Genomic DNA, 20,668 nt, shown 5'->3' with positions numbered 1-20,668 from the left:
ATTCTTTCTGGCAGACACACACACACACACAAAAAAACCTCCTTGCTACGTACACAATTCAAAAAAAAAAAAAAATTGGAGAGGAACAACGCGCATGCTCTTTACTCAAGCCTGCTGAGTCCTCAGCCGGTGGCTAATGCGCCTGCGTGCGGGGAGAATCCTCGCCCCGTCTGCGGGCGGGAAGCCACACGGAGGAGAACCCGGATGGAACCGCGGCGCGGCTGGGGTGGAGGTCGCTGCGGACTCTTCTGTTTCCCTGCGCCCGGTGGGTTCCTGCTCGGGGACCGGACCTGAAGAGCCGCCGCCCTGACTGGTTCCGGCGCCTAGTGGCTGGACCCCAGCCCGATCGGAGAGCGACCTGGAGCTGGAGACGGGCGCGTGAAAGAAGCCCGAGCATCCTTTGGGCCTGCGCCCAGGCTCGGAGACGGGCGGGTGGAGTCCGAGCGGAGTCTTCCTTCCTGGCCGCTGGCGCGCGTAGCTCCCCCGAGCCGCTTCCCAAACGCGCCGTCCTTAATACACCAACAGGTCCTACCATTTACGAGCTGCGTGTTCCTTACATGCATGCTTCATAATTAAAGCTCCCAACAACCCTCCAAGGTAGGTACTATTGTCCTTCCCACTTGAGAAATCGAGGCTTGGAAGGGACCCAGCCTCCAGGTGACAAAGCCAGGATCCCAGGCGTTTGCCTCTGGAGCGTTTGCTCAGCTACTGTTCGGTTTTCTTCTGCCCGTTGCCTTGAACTGCAGAGTGTGTTGATGAAATTCCGTCCCCCAGACACCCGCACCTCCCTTGGACTGGAAGAGGTAGTGGCGAGATAGAAGTTGAATTGGGTTTGATTTGGAGTTTTAGGTTTACAACTGCACTTGGGTGTTGTCACTGTGAAATATATATGTTAGCATTTCCCAGAAATTTCAGTTATGTGAATGCTCACTTTTAACTGGCTTTTCATTAGTTGTGATACTTTTTGTGATCCTTATCTACCCTTATGCCTCATAAACTTGCAAAAACATTTTACTTAGTGATAATCACGTCTTTAACTCCGCATCTTAACTCTCAAAGGAATCAAACAAATTATGTCTATTTTATAAGATAATGCATTTGTTCATTTTACTGTTTACTATGGAACGTTTTCCCCATAACATAAAAATACTGAGTGGTGTAATGTAACAACCATCATTCAGCTTTGTTAACAACTCAAGGCCCATCTTTTTTTTTTTTTTTTTAAGATTATGTTCATTTATTTGACAGACAGAGATCACGAGTAGGCAGAGAGGCAGGCAGAGAGAGAGGAGGAAGCAGGCTTCCTGCTGAGCAGAATGCCCAATGCGGAGCTCCATCCCAGGACCCTGGGATCATGACCTGAGCCGAAGGCAGAGGCTTTAACCCATTGAGCCACTCAGGTGCCCCTCAAGGCCCATCTTACCTCTCCTATCTCCACTCCACTTTGTTTGTGTGTATACAGTATTTCAAAGGAAATCACAAACGTCATTTCACTTGTAAACAACTAAGTCTGTATCTCTGATAAATTAGTACTTTTTTCACACAAACATACCATTATCACATCTGTTTAACAATAATGTCTCTTTTTTTTCTTTTTTTCCTCCCCATTTTTTAAGCAGTCTCCACATCCAGCATGGAGCCCAAAGTGGGGTTCAGGCTCACAACCCTGAGATCAAGACCTGAGCTGAGATCAAAAGTCGGATGCTTAACCGGCTGAGCTGTCCTGGTGCCCCAGTTAACAACAATTTTTTAATACAATGATGCTTTTTTAATGTTTACATATTTTAGGATATTGTGATTACTAAGGAGCAAGTGAAAATCGAGAGGTTCTAAAACACAAGAAAGCCTCTTGGGCAATAAATTCCTCTTTGAGAATCATGAAAATTCTTGCCACCTATTCTCCCTTTTTGAGGGGGATGAGGAGGACTACTGCAAATGAATTTTTCTAAAAATCCTTTTGTTCAAAACAGGTAAATTTTCAATCATACATACATACTTGAGTAGCATAGTCAGGGTGAATTGGAATGGACTCTTAACTGGTCCTGTAATAATTTCTAATGAGACTAAAGGAAAGCTTTTTCATTCACTTCTGCTCCCCAAAACATACGTGGTGAATACACATAAGAGAATATAGAAAGATAAGCATTTTTTATGACAGTGTCATAATTACACTATCAGTCAGGAGGTTCTAAACAGTTGGCCCTATCATCATCACTTGACAAAAGAAAGTTTAAGATCAACATTTAAACTTCATACCATCTTTCTTGATGGGCAGATACCTTCCAGTTTTTAACTGACTCATACCAGACACCCATATGGTATGTCAACTTACTAACTTACATAGAAGTTCATTTTATAGCTAGTTAATTGTGGCAGAGCCACTAGAAAGTTAGTGTTTTAAGTTACTGTTCTTGCCTTACTTATTGTGAGGGTTGTTTATGGCCAAGGTCGGCATTTGGACTTAAATGTGTCCCTGTTAAATTATTTCTGCCACATTCTGTAGTATAGAACTTTGGAAACAGGGGATCACTTGTTTATTGGGAGACAGAATTGTTTTCAAAGGTATATTTGAGCCTACCTGTGGGCTATACCTTTGCTCATTGCTAAGGAGGAAGAAAAGTAAAAGGCATGGCTTTCTTTCTGTCCCTTAACTTTCTTAGGAGGTTGTTACCAACTCGGAAACTTAGAAGCCCATTAAAGCATTTACTTAGCAACCTAGCATATCAGCAAGCTAGGGTTTGGCCTGAAGGATATGTTTTCATTATTCTAAATCTGACTGAACTAGACTATGTATTAGAACCACCTGGACAGGGGCGCCGGGTGGCTCAGTGGATTAAGCCGCTGCCTTCGGCTCAGGTCATGATCTCAGTGTCCTGAGATCGAGCCCTGCATTGGGCTCTCTGCTCAGCGGGGAGCCTGCTTCCCCTTCTCTCTCTGCCTCTCTGCCTACTTGTGATCTCTCTGTGTCAAATAAGAAAATCTTAAAAAAAAAAAAAAAAAAAGAACCACCTGGACAAGATTTAGAGCCTTTTTTTTTTAAAGTAATCTCTACCCAATGTGGGGCTCGAACTCACAACCCCAAAATCAAGAGTCCCATGCTGTACCAACTAAGCCATTCAGTTGCCCCAAGATTTAGAGTCTTTTGTCCTTCTAGAAAAGAAGATTTATTAGTTCTAAGGGAGGGAGATGTATAATTTCAAAGAGGTTCCCAGTGATTATGATGAACATCTCTTATTAAAGATTACTGTTCTGGGGCGCCTGGGTGGCTCAGTGGGTTAAGCCGCTGCCTTCGGCTCAGGTCATGATCTCAGGGTCCTGGGATGGAGTCCCGCATCGGGCTCTCTGCTCAGCAGGGAGCCTGCTTCCCTCTCTCTCTCTCTGCCTGCCTCTCCATCTACTTGTGATTTCTCTCTGTCAAATAAATAAATAAAATCTTAAAAAAAAAAAAAAGGTTACTGTTCTAGTTATCATTCATAAGAATTATCTAAAATGTTTATGTAGAATACAGATTCTGTACCCCTACTGTAGAGCTAGGGGATCAGAATCTCTGGGAGCGGGTACCATGAATCTACATTTTATCAAAAGATTTCACTGATTCCTCCATTTGCTAAAGTAGGAACCATTACCTTCTAATTCCTGTTCTCAGATTAAAATAAATTTAATCTTGGGAATACTGCTTATTTTCATTCCATTGTTGTGGCTTCTTTCTTGACCACTTTTATTGAGGGGTAGCTATATGAAAAAGCATCATGAAATTCCTATTGTAACTAAGGATGTCCTATGAGAGATATTTTTCTGAAGTCTTAGTAACAAAAATAGTTGTGTTTCTCCTGAACAACTTGTTTTGCTTCTCTGTATGGACAATATGAATCATGGTTTGGTAGTGTGTTACACTTTAGCGGCAAGGAAGCTCTGAGCTGAATTTGTATCCTACTTCTGTGTCAAAGGCTACTTAATCCAACCCACTTGAAATTCTCTGCTTACGTTGGAATCAGAGCCAGTCAAGAATCAGATAGTATTACAGACCCGTTTAATCCTTAACTATGAAAATGAACTGGCCACTATGTCAAAATATCTCCTTCGTAAAAGTATTTAGTGAATTACTCCCTTCTCTATTCACTCGTTCATAACTGCCTACTGGCGGAGAATGGAAGGAGGGGGTAGTATAGTTGAGATGCCCTTTTAGGGAATACAAAGTGTACCAGATTTGCTTGGAACGTACATCACTGAAAACAAATTAAGCCATAACTTCAGTTCACCAATAGAGGTTTTATAGGTATTCACCACCTACATAAATGCAAATCTCCCAAATGTAGCTTACTGGTAAGTCATTTATTCTGGGGCATTAGCTGTGAGCTGATAGTTCTAAGTTGGACCGTCATGCTCTCATGGTTTACTTTCAACTGACGTGTTACAGGACGTGTCTTGACATGTACAGATGGCATGTGATGTGGCTTTGTTTTTGTTTGGCTAGCCCATGGTTTTTAATGTGTGGGTTATATTTTGCTCCCAAAGCAAAATTCTGCAGCATCTCTGGAATACTGCCTGAGAATTTGGGGGTGCCATGTCGAAGAAACGCAAATGGGATGATGACTATGTTCGTTACTGGTTCACCTGTACAACGGAGGTTGATGGAACTCAGCGCCCACAGTGTGTGTTGTGTAACTCGATATTTTCAAACGCTGACCTCAGACCATCCAAATTGTCTGACCACTTTAACAGACAGCATGGTGGTGTAGGTGGGCATGATCTCAATAGCCTGAAACATATGCCAGCACCATCGGATCGGAGTGAAACCTTGAAAGCATTTGGAGTTGCATCTCACGAGGATGCCCTATTACAAGCATCTTATCAGTTTGCATATTTATGTGCCAAGGAGAAAAATCCTCATACAATAGCTGAAAAACTAGTGAAACCTTGTGCGTTGGAAATAGCACAAATAGTTTTGGGACCCGATGCACAAAAGAAGCTTCAGCAGGTACCCTTATCAGATGATGTGATCCATTCTAGAATTGATGAAATGAGCCAGGATATCTTACAGCAAGTTCTAGAAGACATCCAAGCCAGTCCTCTGAAAGTGGGTATTCAGCTTGCCGAGACCACAGACATGGGTGACTGCAGTCAGCTAATGGCGTTTGTACGATACATAAAAGAAAGAGAGATCATAGAAGAATTTCTGTTCTGTGAACCACTGCAGTTAACAATGAAAGGAAAAGATGTGTTCAATCTCTTCAGAGACTTCTTTCTGAAGCATAAGATAGCATTTGACGTATGTGGCTCTGTTTGTACTGATGGTGCCTCCTCTATGCTAGGAGCGAATTCAGAATTTGCTGCTTGTGTGAAAAAGGAGGCACCTCATATCGTGATCACGCATTGTTTGTTGAATCCTCATGAACTTGTCACAAAGACCTTGCCTACAAAACTGAGAGAGGCTCTGTTTACTGTGGTGAGGGTGATAAATTTCATCAAAGGACGAGCTCCAAATCATCGCCTCTTTCAGGCTTTTTTTGAAGAAATTGGAATCGAGTATAGTGTCCTCCTTTTCCACACTGAAATGAGATGGCTTTCCCGAGGTCAGATACTCACCCACATTTTTGAGATGTATGAAGAAATAAATCAGTTTCTCCACCACCAAAGCAGTAATTTAGTCGATGGCTTCGAAAATAAAGAGTTTAAAGTTCACTTAGCGTACCTTGCAGATTTATTCAAACACCTGAATGAACTTAGTGCATCTATGCAAAGGACTGGGATGAACACAGTATCAGCCAGAGAAAAGTTATCTGCTTTTGTTAGGAAGTTTCCATTTTGGCTAAAGCGACTTGAGAAAAGAAATTTCACCAACTTTCCTTTTCTTGAAGAAATCATTGTTTCCGACAACGAGGCAGCAAGCATCGCAGCTGAAATACCACTGCACCTGCAACAGCTGAGCAACTTCTTCCACGGGTACTTTTCTGTCGGCGATCTTGCTGAGTCAAGTAAGTGGATACTGGATCCGTTTCTTTTTAATCTGGATTTTGTCGATGATGGTTATTTGATGAAAACTGATCTTGCTGAATTACGAGCTAGTGGCCAAATCCTAATGGAATTTGAGACGATGAAGCTCGAGGATTTCTGGTGTGCTCAATTCACAGTGTTTCCAAGCCTGGCAAAGACAGCTCTAGAAACCCTTATACCATTTGCAACTACATACCTTTGTGAATTGGGATTTTCATCACTTTTACATTTTAAGACAAAGTCCAGAAGCTGCTTTAACTTGAATGATGACATCCGTGTGGCAATTTCAAAAAAAGTTCCTCGTTTCTCAGACATCATTGAACAGAAGCTACAGCTACAGCAGAAGTCACTGTGAGCGGATACATTTTTAATGTATAATTCTTAATATATTTTTAATTCCATTGTAAAATTAAGTTATAATTGTGTCTCTTTTATATTTACGGTCTACCAAAGCCCGAGAAAAAGTTTAGCATCTGTAACTTCTAATTCTCACAGTTTTGGTATTAAGAACACAGGCAGCAGAGAAGATGATGTATCGCCTGGTGGATACATAGAATTCTTCAAAGTGTCTGTTGAACCTGCTGATATGATACATAAAAAGACACATAAGCCCTAGAGTATCCAGCTAAGTGGTACAGTAGGCTAGGAATGGAGTCCATGGAAAAGAGAAGATCTCCTAGAAAATGGATCTTCATGTTAAAAGTAAAAGTTGAAGGACAAAATGACAGACTGAGTCCCCACATCTCTGTGAGTGTTGTTACGGGGAGGTTAATGGGATCAGAAGAGGATTGTGAAATGTTATAGTGGGAGAAGGGATGATTCTAGTTTATATAAGATATACTTTTAAATGTGTTCTTTGGAGGTAGTCTTATAATATCCAGTCCTCTCACTCCCATGCTCTAAATACCACGACATTAATAAATGTCCTGATAGTCTATTAGTCACTCTTTGTCTTTTTTTAAATTACAGCAGGACTCTAAGTCATTGGGGCTGCTAAAAAGAGCCTTGCCATAGAGATTCTGATTTAGCAGGTCTGGGCCTTCATTCTCAACCAGCTTCCAGATAGTTCTGTTGGATTCTTTGGGCTTCTGTCCTCATCTTACCCCAATTTTCTCATTTATTTTACATCTTAAGCTATGTGAATTTTCCTAACTTAGTTCAAAGCTTTTGAATGGACCAGAATATAAATACTAAATAAATTGACATGAAGTCACTGTGGTAAATCAAGGCCATCAGAAAATTTCCTGTGGGAATTTAAATTTATATGCTTTTTCTAGATAATAATTTGGTAAAACATTAATAAGTTTACATTTTTATTTCAAAACTTTAATATCTTATCGAAGTGGTAGGCTAAAATATGAGTCCTATAATGAAAAGCCGGTCCCTTTCCTGCCCAATTACTTAACCAATTCTGTTTATCTCTAAGTAATGTGTTTATACCAAACACATATGCCAGTTCTGTGTTTTGGTTTTTTAGTTTTTTAATTAAGCAGACTCCATCCTTAGTATGGGGCTCGAACTCACAACCCGGAGACCATGAGTCACATGCTCCACCAACTAAGCCAGCCAGGCATCCCCACATACGCCGGTTTTGATTTATCAGCTTTAGAAGTTATATATTGACTCCTCTAGATAATAGGTAATTACTGAATTTATAAAATGTTCATTTCCTTTCCTACTATTCCTAATATTTTATTATGGTAGTATTAATTTTAGTTCCTTTGTTGATTATTCATAGCCCTTTGGGGATTTTTCCCTCTAGGAATTTACATTCTGGGAAGAGTCAGGGATATCCTGATTTTATTTATAAAATGGGTAATTGCAGCATTTTTATGATAGTGAAAAATTGGAGGAGAAAAGACTGAAGGAGAATGGAATCTGACTAACAGTTATCACCTGAGTACTACAAACTGAAGTTTGTATTGTCTACACGAAACAACCTGAACACCATCCATCAAAATATTTTTATCAATAAACATAAATACATGGCTTTCATCTAAAAATGTATTTATAAAATATAATTCCTAATTTTTTTCTAGTATGATCTAACATCAAAAGCAGTGGGAAGAATTTCCAAAGCTAATGTAGGAATAAATCTGGAAGAGTATGTATAAAGTTTCATACGTGTGTGTATCTAGAGATGGGAAGGAAGAAGGAGGGGAGCAATGTAGGCATGTATGAAGCATGGAACCTAACAATACAAAAAAGCAGGACTAGGATGCACTGCCAGAAGCAAATGACCTTTGATGGCCCGTCTTTCATTAAGTCCACTAGAATTCTCTTTTAAACTAAATTCATTCATTTCTGCTATGAAACAAAAATTCAAAGGATATTTTAAAGGGAATCGCTGAGGTTTTAATTTATTTTCAAATTCTACAACGGTTATTTTCCCTGATCAAATACAGAGACTGCAATATCTGCTAAAATGAAGAAGAAACTTGGTTTGTTGTTGTTGTTGTTTTTAGTTTGAAAAAGTTTCCTGCAATGGTACATACATTGGCACTTACAAGTCTTGTGTTGGTTTCTTTTTCTCCCAAGAGATAATTGTCCTGTATTTTTTCTATAAGGGTCATATAATTAAGGTCATTGGTCAATTGCAAAAAAGAATCAGGATAAAAACATAATCTTTATGACCAGCAGATGTCACTCTCTATGCATGATTGGTTGAAAATAAATTTAACCACATAGATTTTGCCAAATACCTTGTTTTAAAAATCTGTAGAAAAAGTATTTGTAGCTCAAATTAAAAATGCCCCACCTGAGGGGCGCCTAGGTAGCTCAGTCACTTGAGCTGCAGGTTCTTGATTTTAGCTTAGGCCATCATCTTGGGCTCCTGGGATCCTGCCCATGTGGGGCTCCATGCTCAGAGGGGAATCAGCTTGAGAATTCTCCCTCTCTTTCTGCCCTTCTCCCTGCTTTTGTGCTCTTTCTCTCTAAAATAAATAAATAAATCTTCCTCTTTTTTTTTTTTTTTTTTTTTTTTAAGAAAAACTGCCCCACCTGAGCCCTTGCTGGCTCAGAATTGGCAAACAGAACTGTGGTGGAGCATTGGGAAATGAGGGTGGGAAAGAGAAAATACAAGGAGCTTTTTCTCCAAAACTGACTCGAGCATGTGGATGTTTGACATCTCAACTAGTTTTTCTAAGCCACCAAGGGCTACTTGAAGTGGGTGGATAGGTCAGCACATACTCCTTTGCTATTCCATGACAGTAAGGCTGAGAAGTACCAATAGCAAAGCCATTCCCAGATAATGTGTCTTTTCCAGTGAGAGTAAATTGCTGTCCTTTCCATGATAGAAGGGATCTAATTTAAGTAACCTGTCACTAAGTGTGCCCATATCAGGGCTCAGTATTGGTCTCTGGTCTCTGCTGTTGGCAGGTCAGGCACTCAGTAGGTACGTCTTGGTGAAGGGAGGTCCATGTCGCTAAGCCTATGTATAAGCCTCTGTCCTTGCCAACATGGCCACTCTTGTCCATGGACCCACTGAACAGTCACTAGGATGACTAGAAAAAGAAGCTGACTAATAGCTACACAGTATGTCATCTTGTCCTGATACTGAGAGCCTCCTCTGTCTTAATTTAGGTTCAGCAAGCCCTTCAAGGAGTCCTCAAGCCAAGACCGGCTATCACAAGAGACCCCTATATGCTTTAGTATTCCTGTTACTCTCCGTCATTTGCTGGAAGCAGCCCAGCTGGGAAGCATGAATCAGCACAGGTGTGATGAATTTCAAGAGCAACAGCTGGGGCCCATGGTCAATTATGTTCCCTATAGTTGCATGTTTACAAAGTACATTCTTATGGATGTACAGTGTCTTTTGGTGAATATTAGCCAGGAGCAAAATAACCTTCAATTCTCTGCCTATTCTGAGAGGTCCCTCTATATACTTTGTTCCAGACCTCGTCACTTGTCTTACATATCTGTTCTTCTCAAATCCTGAACAATCATCCAATCGTTAGTTACTGCTCTTGAACTCTAGAGTTTTGATGCATACTTCTGGGTAGTGCCCAGTTCAGACATAGCAGACAAGCAGTTGTACAGCTCGGAATTCTTTGGAAGACTCCCTGCATTCGGATCTTTCAGAGATGCACCCGATTGACATTCTAATGCTACAGCAGACTTTGCAGCTTCCAGCTGCACAGCCTAGCGGGCAAAATAAACTATAAACCAGACTTAAATTTCTTGTTAGTCAGCTGGTCAGAAGTAACTCCTCATGCAGCCAAAGTTAAAGACAGAAAAAGGAAGACTTGTAACAGGAGTAGGTGTCAAAGAATTTGAGCCACCTACTCAGGCAGCTTGCTTATGCGTTCTAGACCTGCTTGATCTCTCTCCCTTACATACCACTGCCGCTTGAGGAGAGGGGGCTGCTATGCACATTCCAGTTTTTGGCTTGCTGAATCACACAGCAACCAGTGCCACACAGCTGTTTCTAAAAGGAAAATCAGTTAGCTTCAAAAGAGGGTATGGATTTGCTCCCTAGCCCTAGAGCTATATGCTCCGCTTCTCATATCGGCATTTGCCAGAGGCTCCATACAGAATCCTTATTTGCCACACTTAATGTCATTGAATCTACTGGTCTTCAGTTTCAGGGGGCAGAATAGCTGGCCCTACACTTGCTACAGAGCCTTTTCACTCCACTCAAACCGGCAGTGTTATGGTAAATGGGTCAGAGTGATACACTCAAATGTGGTATGTGTTGCCTCCAAAAGCCAAAAAAGCCCACCAAGGATCAAGCCTCCCCTTGCAGTGAGAGGTGATACAAGGTACAGCAACTTACATTTCACCTGGAAAGAACTATTGCAACATGCTCCAAACCATTAGCACATCCGAAATCCCATCAAGGTGCCTGCATCCCTGGATTTGTATGGAGTTTACCTCCCGCTCTCCGACCTCCCGTGCATTTTACGAAGGCATCTGAAGTACTGGCCACTACCTTCCTACCAGGTCCAATCTACATGTCATCAGTGAAGTGGACCAGTGTGATGGGACTGTGACACATCAAGATGATCACGATCTCTCAGATTATGACAGACAGGAGGCTGAGGTCACCCTAAGGGAAAACTATAAAGGCGGTCTCAGTTCTGCAAGGTAGAAACAAGCTGCTTCTGGTGGCCATTGCAGATTGTTACAGAGAGAGGGGATAAACAGCATTTGCCAGATCACTACTGGTACGTGTAATGCCAAAGGTTATGTTGATTTTCTCCCATAAAGATAGCACATCTCGAGCAGCAGTTGCAATAGGAATCATCACCTAATTACTAATTACTAATCATCACATAATTACCTAATCATCACCTAATTACCTAATTACTAATCCATAGTAATTCTCAGATCCATTGACATTTGGCACAGGACAAACAAGTAAATTTAAGTGGAAATGTGAAGATACCAAGCCTATGGTGGTGGCACTAATCTCTGCAATTTCCTCTAAGGATGTGTTATTACTGTTGGCTTGGTAAGGAGAGATTTTCTAGTGGCTTCTCCTTGGCCCTTTTATACAACAATAACCCTCAGTCCATGGATCAGAGAGGAAATTTGGGGAATCTGCCAGTAATTAAGTATGTCTAGTGCAATGACGTTCAAGAACTAGAGATGTAACCACTGGGTTCACAGACCTACTAGGCTCTCTGTAATTTTAACTTGGGTCAATATTCCATTCATCATCTGACCAACATTAGCCCCCACTTTAACTGGTGGACCAGAGTACTGTTTTAGGTTCCCAGAAATTCCTGCCAGTTCAGGGCCAGGGCTTATTAACGTCCAAAAGATATGAAGGGTTTTTTTCGGTACATGGTCACCCTATTAAAGACTGCAGGTCTCTGGGGAAGTCTTGAAAGACAGTATATAGTAAATACTGTGGCAGTGTTGTGGAGTTCTTAAGAGAACTCAGCATATCCTTCAGTCAAGGGGCTCTGGGCATGATAGCTGGCTTAGGTCTGGAAACCAGAGAAGAGTCTCTCTCTCTCTCTCTCTCTCTTTTTTTTTTTTTTTTTTTAAGATTTTATTTATTTATTTGTCAGAGAGAGAGCGAGCGAGAGCGAGCACAGGCAGACAGAGTGGAAGGCAGAGTCAGAGGGAGAAGCAGGCTCCCTGCGGAGCAAGGAGCCCAATGTGGGACTCGATCCCAGGATGCTGGGATCATGACCTGAGCCGAAGGCAGCTGCTTAACCAACTGAGCCACCCAGGCGTCCCAAGAGTCTCTCTCTCTGTAGTGACTTTAGTCAGACTTCTGAACACCAGACCTAGAGTTTTTCCTAATGTGTAGACCAAGTAATATTTCATAGACCCATCTATTTTATTCCTAGGTCCACTGTACCAACTAGCTACTGTATTAGGGTTCTCCAGAGAAAAAGAACCAATAGGACATGTGTGTATGTACATAGAAGAGATTTAGTATAAGGAGCTGGTTCGCATCATTATGGAAGCTTGGCAAGTCCCAAATCTGCAGGGTGGGCTAGTAGCCGGACAGGCAGGAAAGCAGATGCAGTCTGAAGACAGTCTGCTAGAGATTCCCCTTTTGCTTGGGAAGGTTGGTCTTTTTATTCTATTCAGGCTTACAACTAATTGGATGAGGCCCACTCCCATTTTGGAGAGCAATCTGCTTTACTCAAAGTCCACCACCATCTGAATGTTAATCTCATCTGAGAACAGAAACAGCCAGAGTAATGTTTACCAAACATCTGGGCACCCCTCGACCCAGCCAAATTGACACATACAAGTAACCATCAACAGCTACCGTCAGTGATCCCTGAGAGTCAAAACATTTTGATGGCCATTTTGTCCCTGCTGTGTATTATGTTAAACACGTTCCCCTTATTTCTAGTGACTAAACACTGCTGCTTAGTCTCTGCTACTCTACTCCTCAATCCAGATGAAATTAATGAACAGGAATGAATTGGTGACAGCACCTTTTATGCCAGCTTAAAGAGAACAGCCACCACAGAGATTCTCAAGAATACTGATGCTTGATCAGTAATGCTTGCTACCTTAATGAAGGAGTGTCCACTAGGTCCTCTTGAACCATGTAGTAGAGGACAGTAGTGACGGAAGTTTGAAAGTCACACATAATATGTCTACTCCGACACTTCTCTCTCCCTACAGTTTTCCATTCCTTTCTCTACATTATGCCAGGGAAGTTCTGGAATCTCAAACTGATTCTTATATGTAGGTCAATACTGAGTCCAAATAAGTAAATTCTTAATATAGGTTAACACATTAAATAGAGAATCCCTGATAAGCACACCCATATCAGTAAATCTGGCCTTTTATCGTCTGCCTTCTTGGGTCTAATGCTCTTAGAATCCCATTCTACACATATTCACCAGGTTTCGGCCTATGTAAATTAGAAAAAAATCTTGCGGTTATTTTGAATTATAAAATCTTTTCTTCAGGATCAGACTCTGAACTTGTTTCCTTGTAATATGCTGAATCTGACTCTATTTATGGGTCTAGTGGCAATAAGGGTTAGTACAGTAGATCTTGCAGAGTAAAGGCATCTCCTTGAAAAGCGTCTGCCTCAGGTGAGGTTAATATAGAGACTTCAAGCAGAGGAAGCCTAATCTCAGTCATGGAGGGTGAAGGCAAAGAAGGCTCAGAGTGATTTAGGGGTTAAGATTTTTAGCTTCAGGGGTGCCTGGGTGGCTCAGTGGGTTAAAGCCTCTGCCTTCGGCTTGGGTCATGATCCCAGGTGTTGGAGGCAGGCCCCTGGCCAGGGCGGCCTCTGCCATTAAAAGATGACGCCTGGCTAGTTGCCAGGTTAGGATTGCCTCGTGAGACTAAGCGGAATGCCCAAAGAGGAAGTAAACAGCATTGGTTGCTAGCGAAGTTATTTGTTTAGGTGCACAGCCTGATTCGCTCCGTCCTGTACCCTCTCGCTGATTGGTCATGTAAGCGTATATAAGTGTGTAGCCTTGCGGAAATAGAGAGAAGATACATCTGAACTGGGGCTTCTTGTTGTCCTTGCGGGTCAAGGGCGATAAATGGTGCCGGCACCCGGGAACTAAATAAAGGAATCTTGCAAGGTAATCCGCAGGAAAGCGGGGAGTAAAGGTCCGCAGGTAAGCGGGGACATTAGCCACGTTCAAAAGTGGGAAGTCCGCGGTAAAGCGGGGTGTAAAGGTTGACTGAAGTATATGCGTGTAAAAGGTTAATGTGTTAGTTAGTGTCTTTAACATCCGCGTCTGTTGTCTGTGTGTTCATAATGGGATCTGAAGTATCTAAAGTGCGGTTGGAAGGGTCTTTAAAAGACCTGCTGAAAGCCAATGGAACTCCACTAAAAGCAAAAACTGCTCAGGTCTTTTTGAATACAGTGGAAAAGGCGGCTCCATGGTTCCTAGATGAAGGCTTGCTAAACATACCTCAATGGGACCACCTGTGATCCAGGGTTTGGCCCCTGTGAAACCTATTAATGCCTCGGGGCCATATCAACCTTTTAAGTTGCCCAGATGCACCAATAACAGGGTATGGCCACCGGAGTGGTCTGGATGTCAGAATACCTTGCGCTCAGTTTACATCAATGAAATGCATAGCTTTACATTCACTCCATGCTTTCCTACTTATAAAAATACTACCTTTACAGGGTACAATTATTCCTTTCAAAATCCTAAGCAAGGCAATCCCTCCTCTCCCTTTGATGCATGGCAGGTCTGTAACTTGCTAGGAGCCTGTACTGATATCTCAGCAGTGTCCATGTTAAATGGTGGCAAATTCCTCAACTGTTCTTATAAACAAAATGACTCTAGTACCTTTGAGACAACCGTTAATGTGTCTTGTCCCAATATTACTTATCAGCCCACTCCCATATGTGTCTCGCCACCGTTCCTTTTCCTCGGAACAAATGCTAGCGAGCTGAATGATACGTTGAATTGCACTAAGAATTGCTATCTTTCCCAGTGCTGGAATGTCACGGCCTTCAAGCTGGCTGTGATTATGCGTATCCCTACCCATGTTCCTATTCCAGTTTCCATTCCAGAGGACAAGTTACTGGTGGTGCTATCCAGAAAGAAGAGAGATTTTGATATCACAGCTGCCGTTGTGACAGCATCGGCTATATCTATAGCAGCTGCCACGGCAGCAGCAGTCTCGCTTGCTGCAACTAGACCCACCGTGGAAGCTGTGAACACCCTTGCAGAAGGAACGGCGGCTGCCCTTCAAACACAGACTCAGATCAATGCACATCTGCAAGCAGGAATCCTGATAGTCAACCAGAGAGTAGATTTGGTTCAAGAACAAGTGGACATATTGGGGGCCCTATTGGGACTGGGATGTATAGCACACTTCCCAGCAATTTGTGTAACTCCCATAGCCTATACTAATATGAGTGACTTACAGAATGTCTCCCGACAGCTCTCCCAATACTTGCGGAGGAATTAGTCCGCAGAATTCCAAAACTACACTCAGCACCTGCTACTAGGCATAACAAGGATAAATAACACCAGAGTTGAGCTTGCAACCCTCCCAGAGATAATCAAAACATTGCAAGATGTGTTAACCTTTACAAAACAATGGGCTAGCGTAATTGGTCTGATGACAATCCTCGTAGTGGGCTTGATTCTACTAGTAAGGAAACTGCAAATTTGGAGGCGACAGCAACCTAGGCAACAGCAAGCCATGGTGCAGGCCTTGTTTTTAGCCATCGAGGCTGGAACATCCCCCCAAGTGTGGCAAAGTATGCTGGATCGGTAGTCAACGACAGGTAAGATTGGTGGGGGAAATATACCAACCTAAAACAGGACGCAGATCATTGATATCTGCCGTCTGATGACGGGTAAGGATATTCCCCGCCATTGACAACCTAAGACAGGCACAATCCCTGCCATAAAAAAGGGGGAGATGTCGGAGGCAGACCCCTGGCCATTAAAAGATGGCACCTGGCTAGTTGCCAGGTTAGGATTGCCTCGTGAGACTAAGCGGAAAGCCCAAAGAGGAAGTAAACAGCATTGGTTGCTAGCGAAGTTGTTCGTTTAGGTGCACAGCCTGGTTCGCTCCCTCCTGTACCCTGCTCGCTGATTGGTCATGTAAACGTATATACGTGTATAGACTTGCAGAAATAAAGAGAAGATACATCTGAACTGGGGCTTCTTGTTGTCCTTGTGGGTGGAGGGCGATACCAGGGTCCTGGCATCGAGCCCCGCATTGGGATCTCTGCTCGGCGGGGAGCCTGCGTCCTCTTCTCTCTCTGCCTGCCTCTCTGCCTACTTGTGCTCTCTCTCTGTCAAATAAAATCTTTCAAAAAAATAAAAAAAAAAAAAAGATTTTTAGCTTCATCCAAGCCCATGCTGATGTCTTCATTCCAAGTCTTAGAATTCGACACTGTCCCAGTTCTCATCCCAACTTGACTGAGAGACATAGGCTATGAATTCAATTTACATTTAAATTCTGCAGCCCTCCCAGTTAAGTATTGCGTCTGAATTTGCAACTACAAGAGATTTGAGATACTTTTTAGAATCCCCTAACCAGGACTTGAGCTGAGACTTTCAAGAGCTGAGGGTGTCATTTTCTTTCTGTAAGCACTCCCGTGCCCACAGAAGAAGGCATCCCACCCACAGTCCTCCCAGTCATCATTATCCCAGTCAGCCACTTGATCTCAGGAAGTTCATCAGGATGATCTACAGCCAATAATTTGACTAATCAGTGCCGCTCTGTGGCATGGGTTACCAGCATCCCATTTCCGTGACAAGAAGCTCAAGAGTGCACTCAGGTCTAGAGACAAATCCAAACACCTAAAAAATTTCATCTCTGAGGGTCTGTTTCCTGTGACTTCTGGTACCAATTTCTGCATCAGTCAAGATGTGTCAGGGGGCACAAACTCTACCAATTACATTCACAGACAGAATTTAATATAAAGCATTGTTAACCAGGCATTAGAAAACTGGAAAGGCAAAGAAAATACAGTAGTAAATGCAGAAAGCAGTTACCAGCCCAAAAGCTGGGAGAAAGGAGAAGAGCTTGGGATTAATAAAACCTAATAGCTCGGATAAAGGGACCCATGGGGCTGGGACAGGAAAGACATCTGCCAGCTGAAACCTGTATGTCTGAAGAAGCATAATGAGGCTGGTTCTGAGATTGTGGAAAAAATGGAAACTTGAACCAGCTGCTCCCAAAGGAAATGATTCTGTCATTGCCAGCATGAGGAACTGTTGTTTGGGTGACACTGACAGTAACAGGAAGCAAAACAGAAAGGAGCAAGTTCCTGGCCAAGTCTACACTTCCAGTCTCCCTCTAGTGCCCCCTATTGTCTGACTAACAGAAGACCAGGGGGCAAAGAGGAAGGAATTAGCAGTCCCAACCTTGACATAGAGCCAGTGGAGTTCGAAGCTAAGAGAGTATAACGTAATAACCGTGTGTGTGTGTGTGTGTGTGTGTGTGTGTGTGTATGTGTCCACACACACACGTGCATGTTCTGAACCATGTTAAAGTGAGTTCCAACATTGTGTTCTTCACCCCTGCATACCTCAGCATCCATCTGACAGTAACTCCCTAATACTATCTAACACTCAGATCATATTCAAGGTTTCTCCAATTGCCCCCAAAATATCTTCTTAATTTTATTAAACACCTTTTAATTTTGTATGACATTTGAAGGAATGTCTCACTCTCGGAATTGGTTGTTTTCTCTTATATCATTGAACTAGTGCTTCTGTTCTCTCTTTTCTGCTAACCAGAGGTTAGGTGTGTGTATGTGTAACCTTTTTTCTTCACAAGCAGTAGCACATATAACGATTTTTTTTATTATGCCAATCGTAAAATAAGTGGATGAGACCTATAGAGCTAAGTGTCTTCAGAGAAATCTGTAGGTCTTTCGAAATACAAGATTTAGACAAATTAGTCTCTGTTCACTGCACAACAGCTGATAGACAAAAAAAAAAAAAGTCTTTCTAGCCACTAGCTACATCTCACTTACACAGTCTAATCGTGCATCATCTCCTCAATCTTAGATTTTCTGCTTTTCTTGCCAGACAAAAGGTAGAGACAGGTCCTTTATTTCTCACAGCCCCTCCCCACATTATGCTGGCAGAACATGGCAAGGCCTTGGTTTCTATACTCATTCCTATGCTGCTTTATCAAACATTGATTCCCTAAAGCAAAAGGTTTCGACTTTCTTAGCAGGGCGTTTCCCTCAAATCAAATGTCTTATTCCTTTCTGGTCCCCACACCGGCTTGAAAAACATCCTCAAGAGCGTTTTGCATTAGATTCCAGAATGTCCCTTCAACTGAGGCCCTTCAAGTTACATCTGGAAAGTGGTTGGATCTTTTCTGGGTCATTTCCTGTTGAATATAAGTGGTAACTATTTTGGTCTGACTTCATTCGTGCTGGGAATCTTGCTAGCTCAGGGCTTTAACTCTACTGAAACCTTGGGCCAAAGGAGCCTCTCCGTGCTCTCTGGTTCTTCTTTTCCCTCCCGCAAAGACCCTGTGCTTGCGGAAGCCATCGCCCAGCTGCAATGTGGCCCCCACAGAAGAACCTATGACTGAACAAGAGCTGAGCTCACATGGCATCTCTGGATCCTGCTTGCCCTGTAACCTTGGGAAGATGGCCAGCTTCCCTGCCTCTGTTCCTTCAGCTGTATAATGGGAGAAATAGTCATCACAAACTTGGAAGACTCAAACACACTGAATTTTTTCTTTTTTAAGAAAGCATATAGTTGTAGGGGGAGGGTTAGTAATTTTAACTCTCCCAGCTCTGGCACAGCCGCAGATCCAACTCATCCATCAAAGCAAAGGAAGAATTTCCAAGGACTATAACACAGTATAGTCTTTTATTTTATTTTATATTATTGAGGGAGGGATATAGAATAAGTACTAGACTCCCATGTTTTAAAAGTCAAATTGCCCTATACAGTGAATAATAAATCTTCCTTTTACAACTATTTTCCAGTTCCCCTCTCTAGAGACAACCTTTTAGGTCATGATGTTTCGTATCTTTCTTGAGGTAGATTATGTTCATACGGTCATGTGTTTTTCTGTGTGTTTTCCTCACCTCTTTTTAACTTGGATGCTAGCAAACTATACACACTGTTCCACTCCTTATAGTCCTCACTAAACAAAGTATCTTGCAGATAATTCTATAGTAGTACATAGAGTACTGCCTCTGTGTAAGTACATATTTAATTAGTTCCCGATGGTGAGCCATTCAGATTGTTTCCAGTCTTTTAGTTCAAACACCGTTGAAATGAATATATTTATGCACATTTCCAGAATAAGTTGTGGAAACAGAACAGCTATGTCAAACATAAACTGTGTATTTTCAATTTTTATAGTCTGCAAGCTCTCCTTGCAGTTCAACTATCATCTTGTTTGATTCTAAGTGACATAATACACAGGGAAGCCAACACTCACTCCAACATCTCAATCTCTCTATGGAAGGACAGCAAGTCCTCTCTTTCAGCAGCTGTCTCCCTAGTGCTGCCACAGTAAGAAGACCCCATCTGGAATGATCTCATCCTGGAGAACTTCACAGCCCAAAGCCCCTTGTTGAAAGTAAGCATTGACAATTTGGGTCTTGGCCATTAGCTATTTGGAATGATTCAACAATCACTTTAAACCCTCTTTTGTGCCAAAATTGCAGAAAAGGGCTGTAAAAGGACAAAGAAGAAGGCCAGGAAGGCCTACATTTTAATCATGGGTGGAAGACAAAAGATGGTAGACTTTCTCTGCCTTGACTTCACAACGAATTACCAAGTCCCTGAAGGTCTCTGTCCTCTTTTTCCCCATGTGTACAATGAAGACCACAGACCAAACTATTCCTCAGGACCTTTCCTCCTTTGGAGATTCAGATGCAGTGTAGGTCAGGGGTCCTTGCCCTCCCAACCTCACCACATTCAAAAAGCAAGAGCTGTCACAAATTGGTACATGACTAATATCCGAGTGGGTGGTCCAGTTGACATGGCATTCAGACAGTGCTGTGCTGGTGAATAGGCTGGAGCCTTGGCTGGGGGAAGAGAGTCTTGATTTGTCACATTTGCTGATCTCCATAGCGTAATTACTCCCACTTTGACGCAAATATGAAGTTCCTTGACTCAGAATTGGAAAGAGAAGCACAGAGGCACGGCATGGGGGGCTGTCTCCAGCAAACCACTAGTTAGGAATTCAAGGACATGTTCTTCAGATGATTCTGTAATGAGAGGCCCTTCATGAAAGAGGAGAGACTTGAAGTGGGCACTGAAGGATAACACTGTAGGACTCTTTGGTAACTCACGGTAACTAACAGGAACAACTCACACTGGCTGGAAAACAGACAGAAAATGAATATGAGAACGTCAATGTTGTCCTGCAAGTATCTGCATAGATTTCCAATAATGTGGTCAGAGCACGCTCTCTCTCCCAGCTGTCGGTGTTTCTTGCACCTGCTTCTATCTGTATGTTGACATCACTGGCTCCTCCCATAAGCAGGCTCTCTCCAAATGATAGGAAGAATGGCGAGTGCAGCCCAGGGCTCTCTCTTTACACTTAACAGATTCAGAAGAAAAGCAAGTGCCATCTCATGGAAATCACATGGGAAGATTCTGATGATATCTGCTTGGATCTCGTACCCACCATGTGGGTCCTTAACTGGGCACAAAAGGAAGGGGTGCCTGGTCCACACGCCCCTACTCCTGTAGCCAGAGGGCAGGCAGAGCACCAAGATGGACCACTCTTTCCTTACCACCCAGGACACATGAGAATCACCCAGAAGGAA

At 42.6% G+C, this 20,668-nt stretch overlaps 1 protein-coding gene across 1 annotated transcript; it reads left to right on the top strand.

The window, feature by feature from the left end:
* Positions 1–167: 167 nt before the first annotated feature.
* On the top strand, positions 168–6,934 carry FAM200C (family with sequence similarity 200 member C). The gene is made up of 2 exons (XM_059417293.1): positions 168–597; positions 4,516–6,934. Exon 2 carries the CDS (start codon positions 4,565–4,567, stop codon positions 6,347–6,349), a length of 1,785 nt encoding a protein of 594 aa, XP_059273276.1. The 5' UTR covers positions 168–597; positions 4,516–4,564; the 3' UTR covers positions 6,350–6,934.
* The last annotated feature ends 13,734 nt before the right edge of the window (positions 6,935–20,668 follow it).

The sequence above is a fragment of the Mustela nigripes genome, chromosome 12 (genome assembly GCF_022355385.1).
Source record: "Mustela nigripes isolate SB6536 chromosome 12, MUSNIG.SB6536, whole genome shotgun sequence".
NCBI lineage: Eukaryota > Metazoa > Chordata > Mammalia > Carnivora > Mustelidae > Mustela > Mustela nigripes.
Note: the sequence above shows the minus strand (reverse complement) of the source record. Positions and strands in the feature narration are given on the sequence as shown.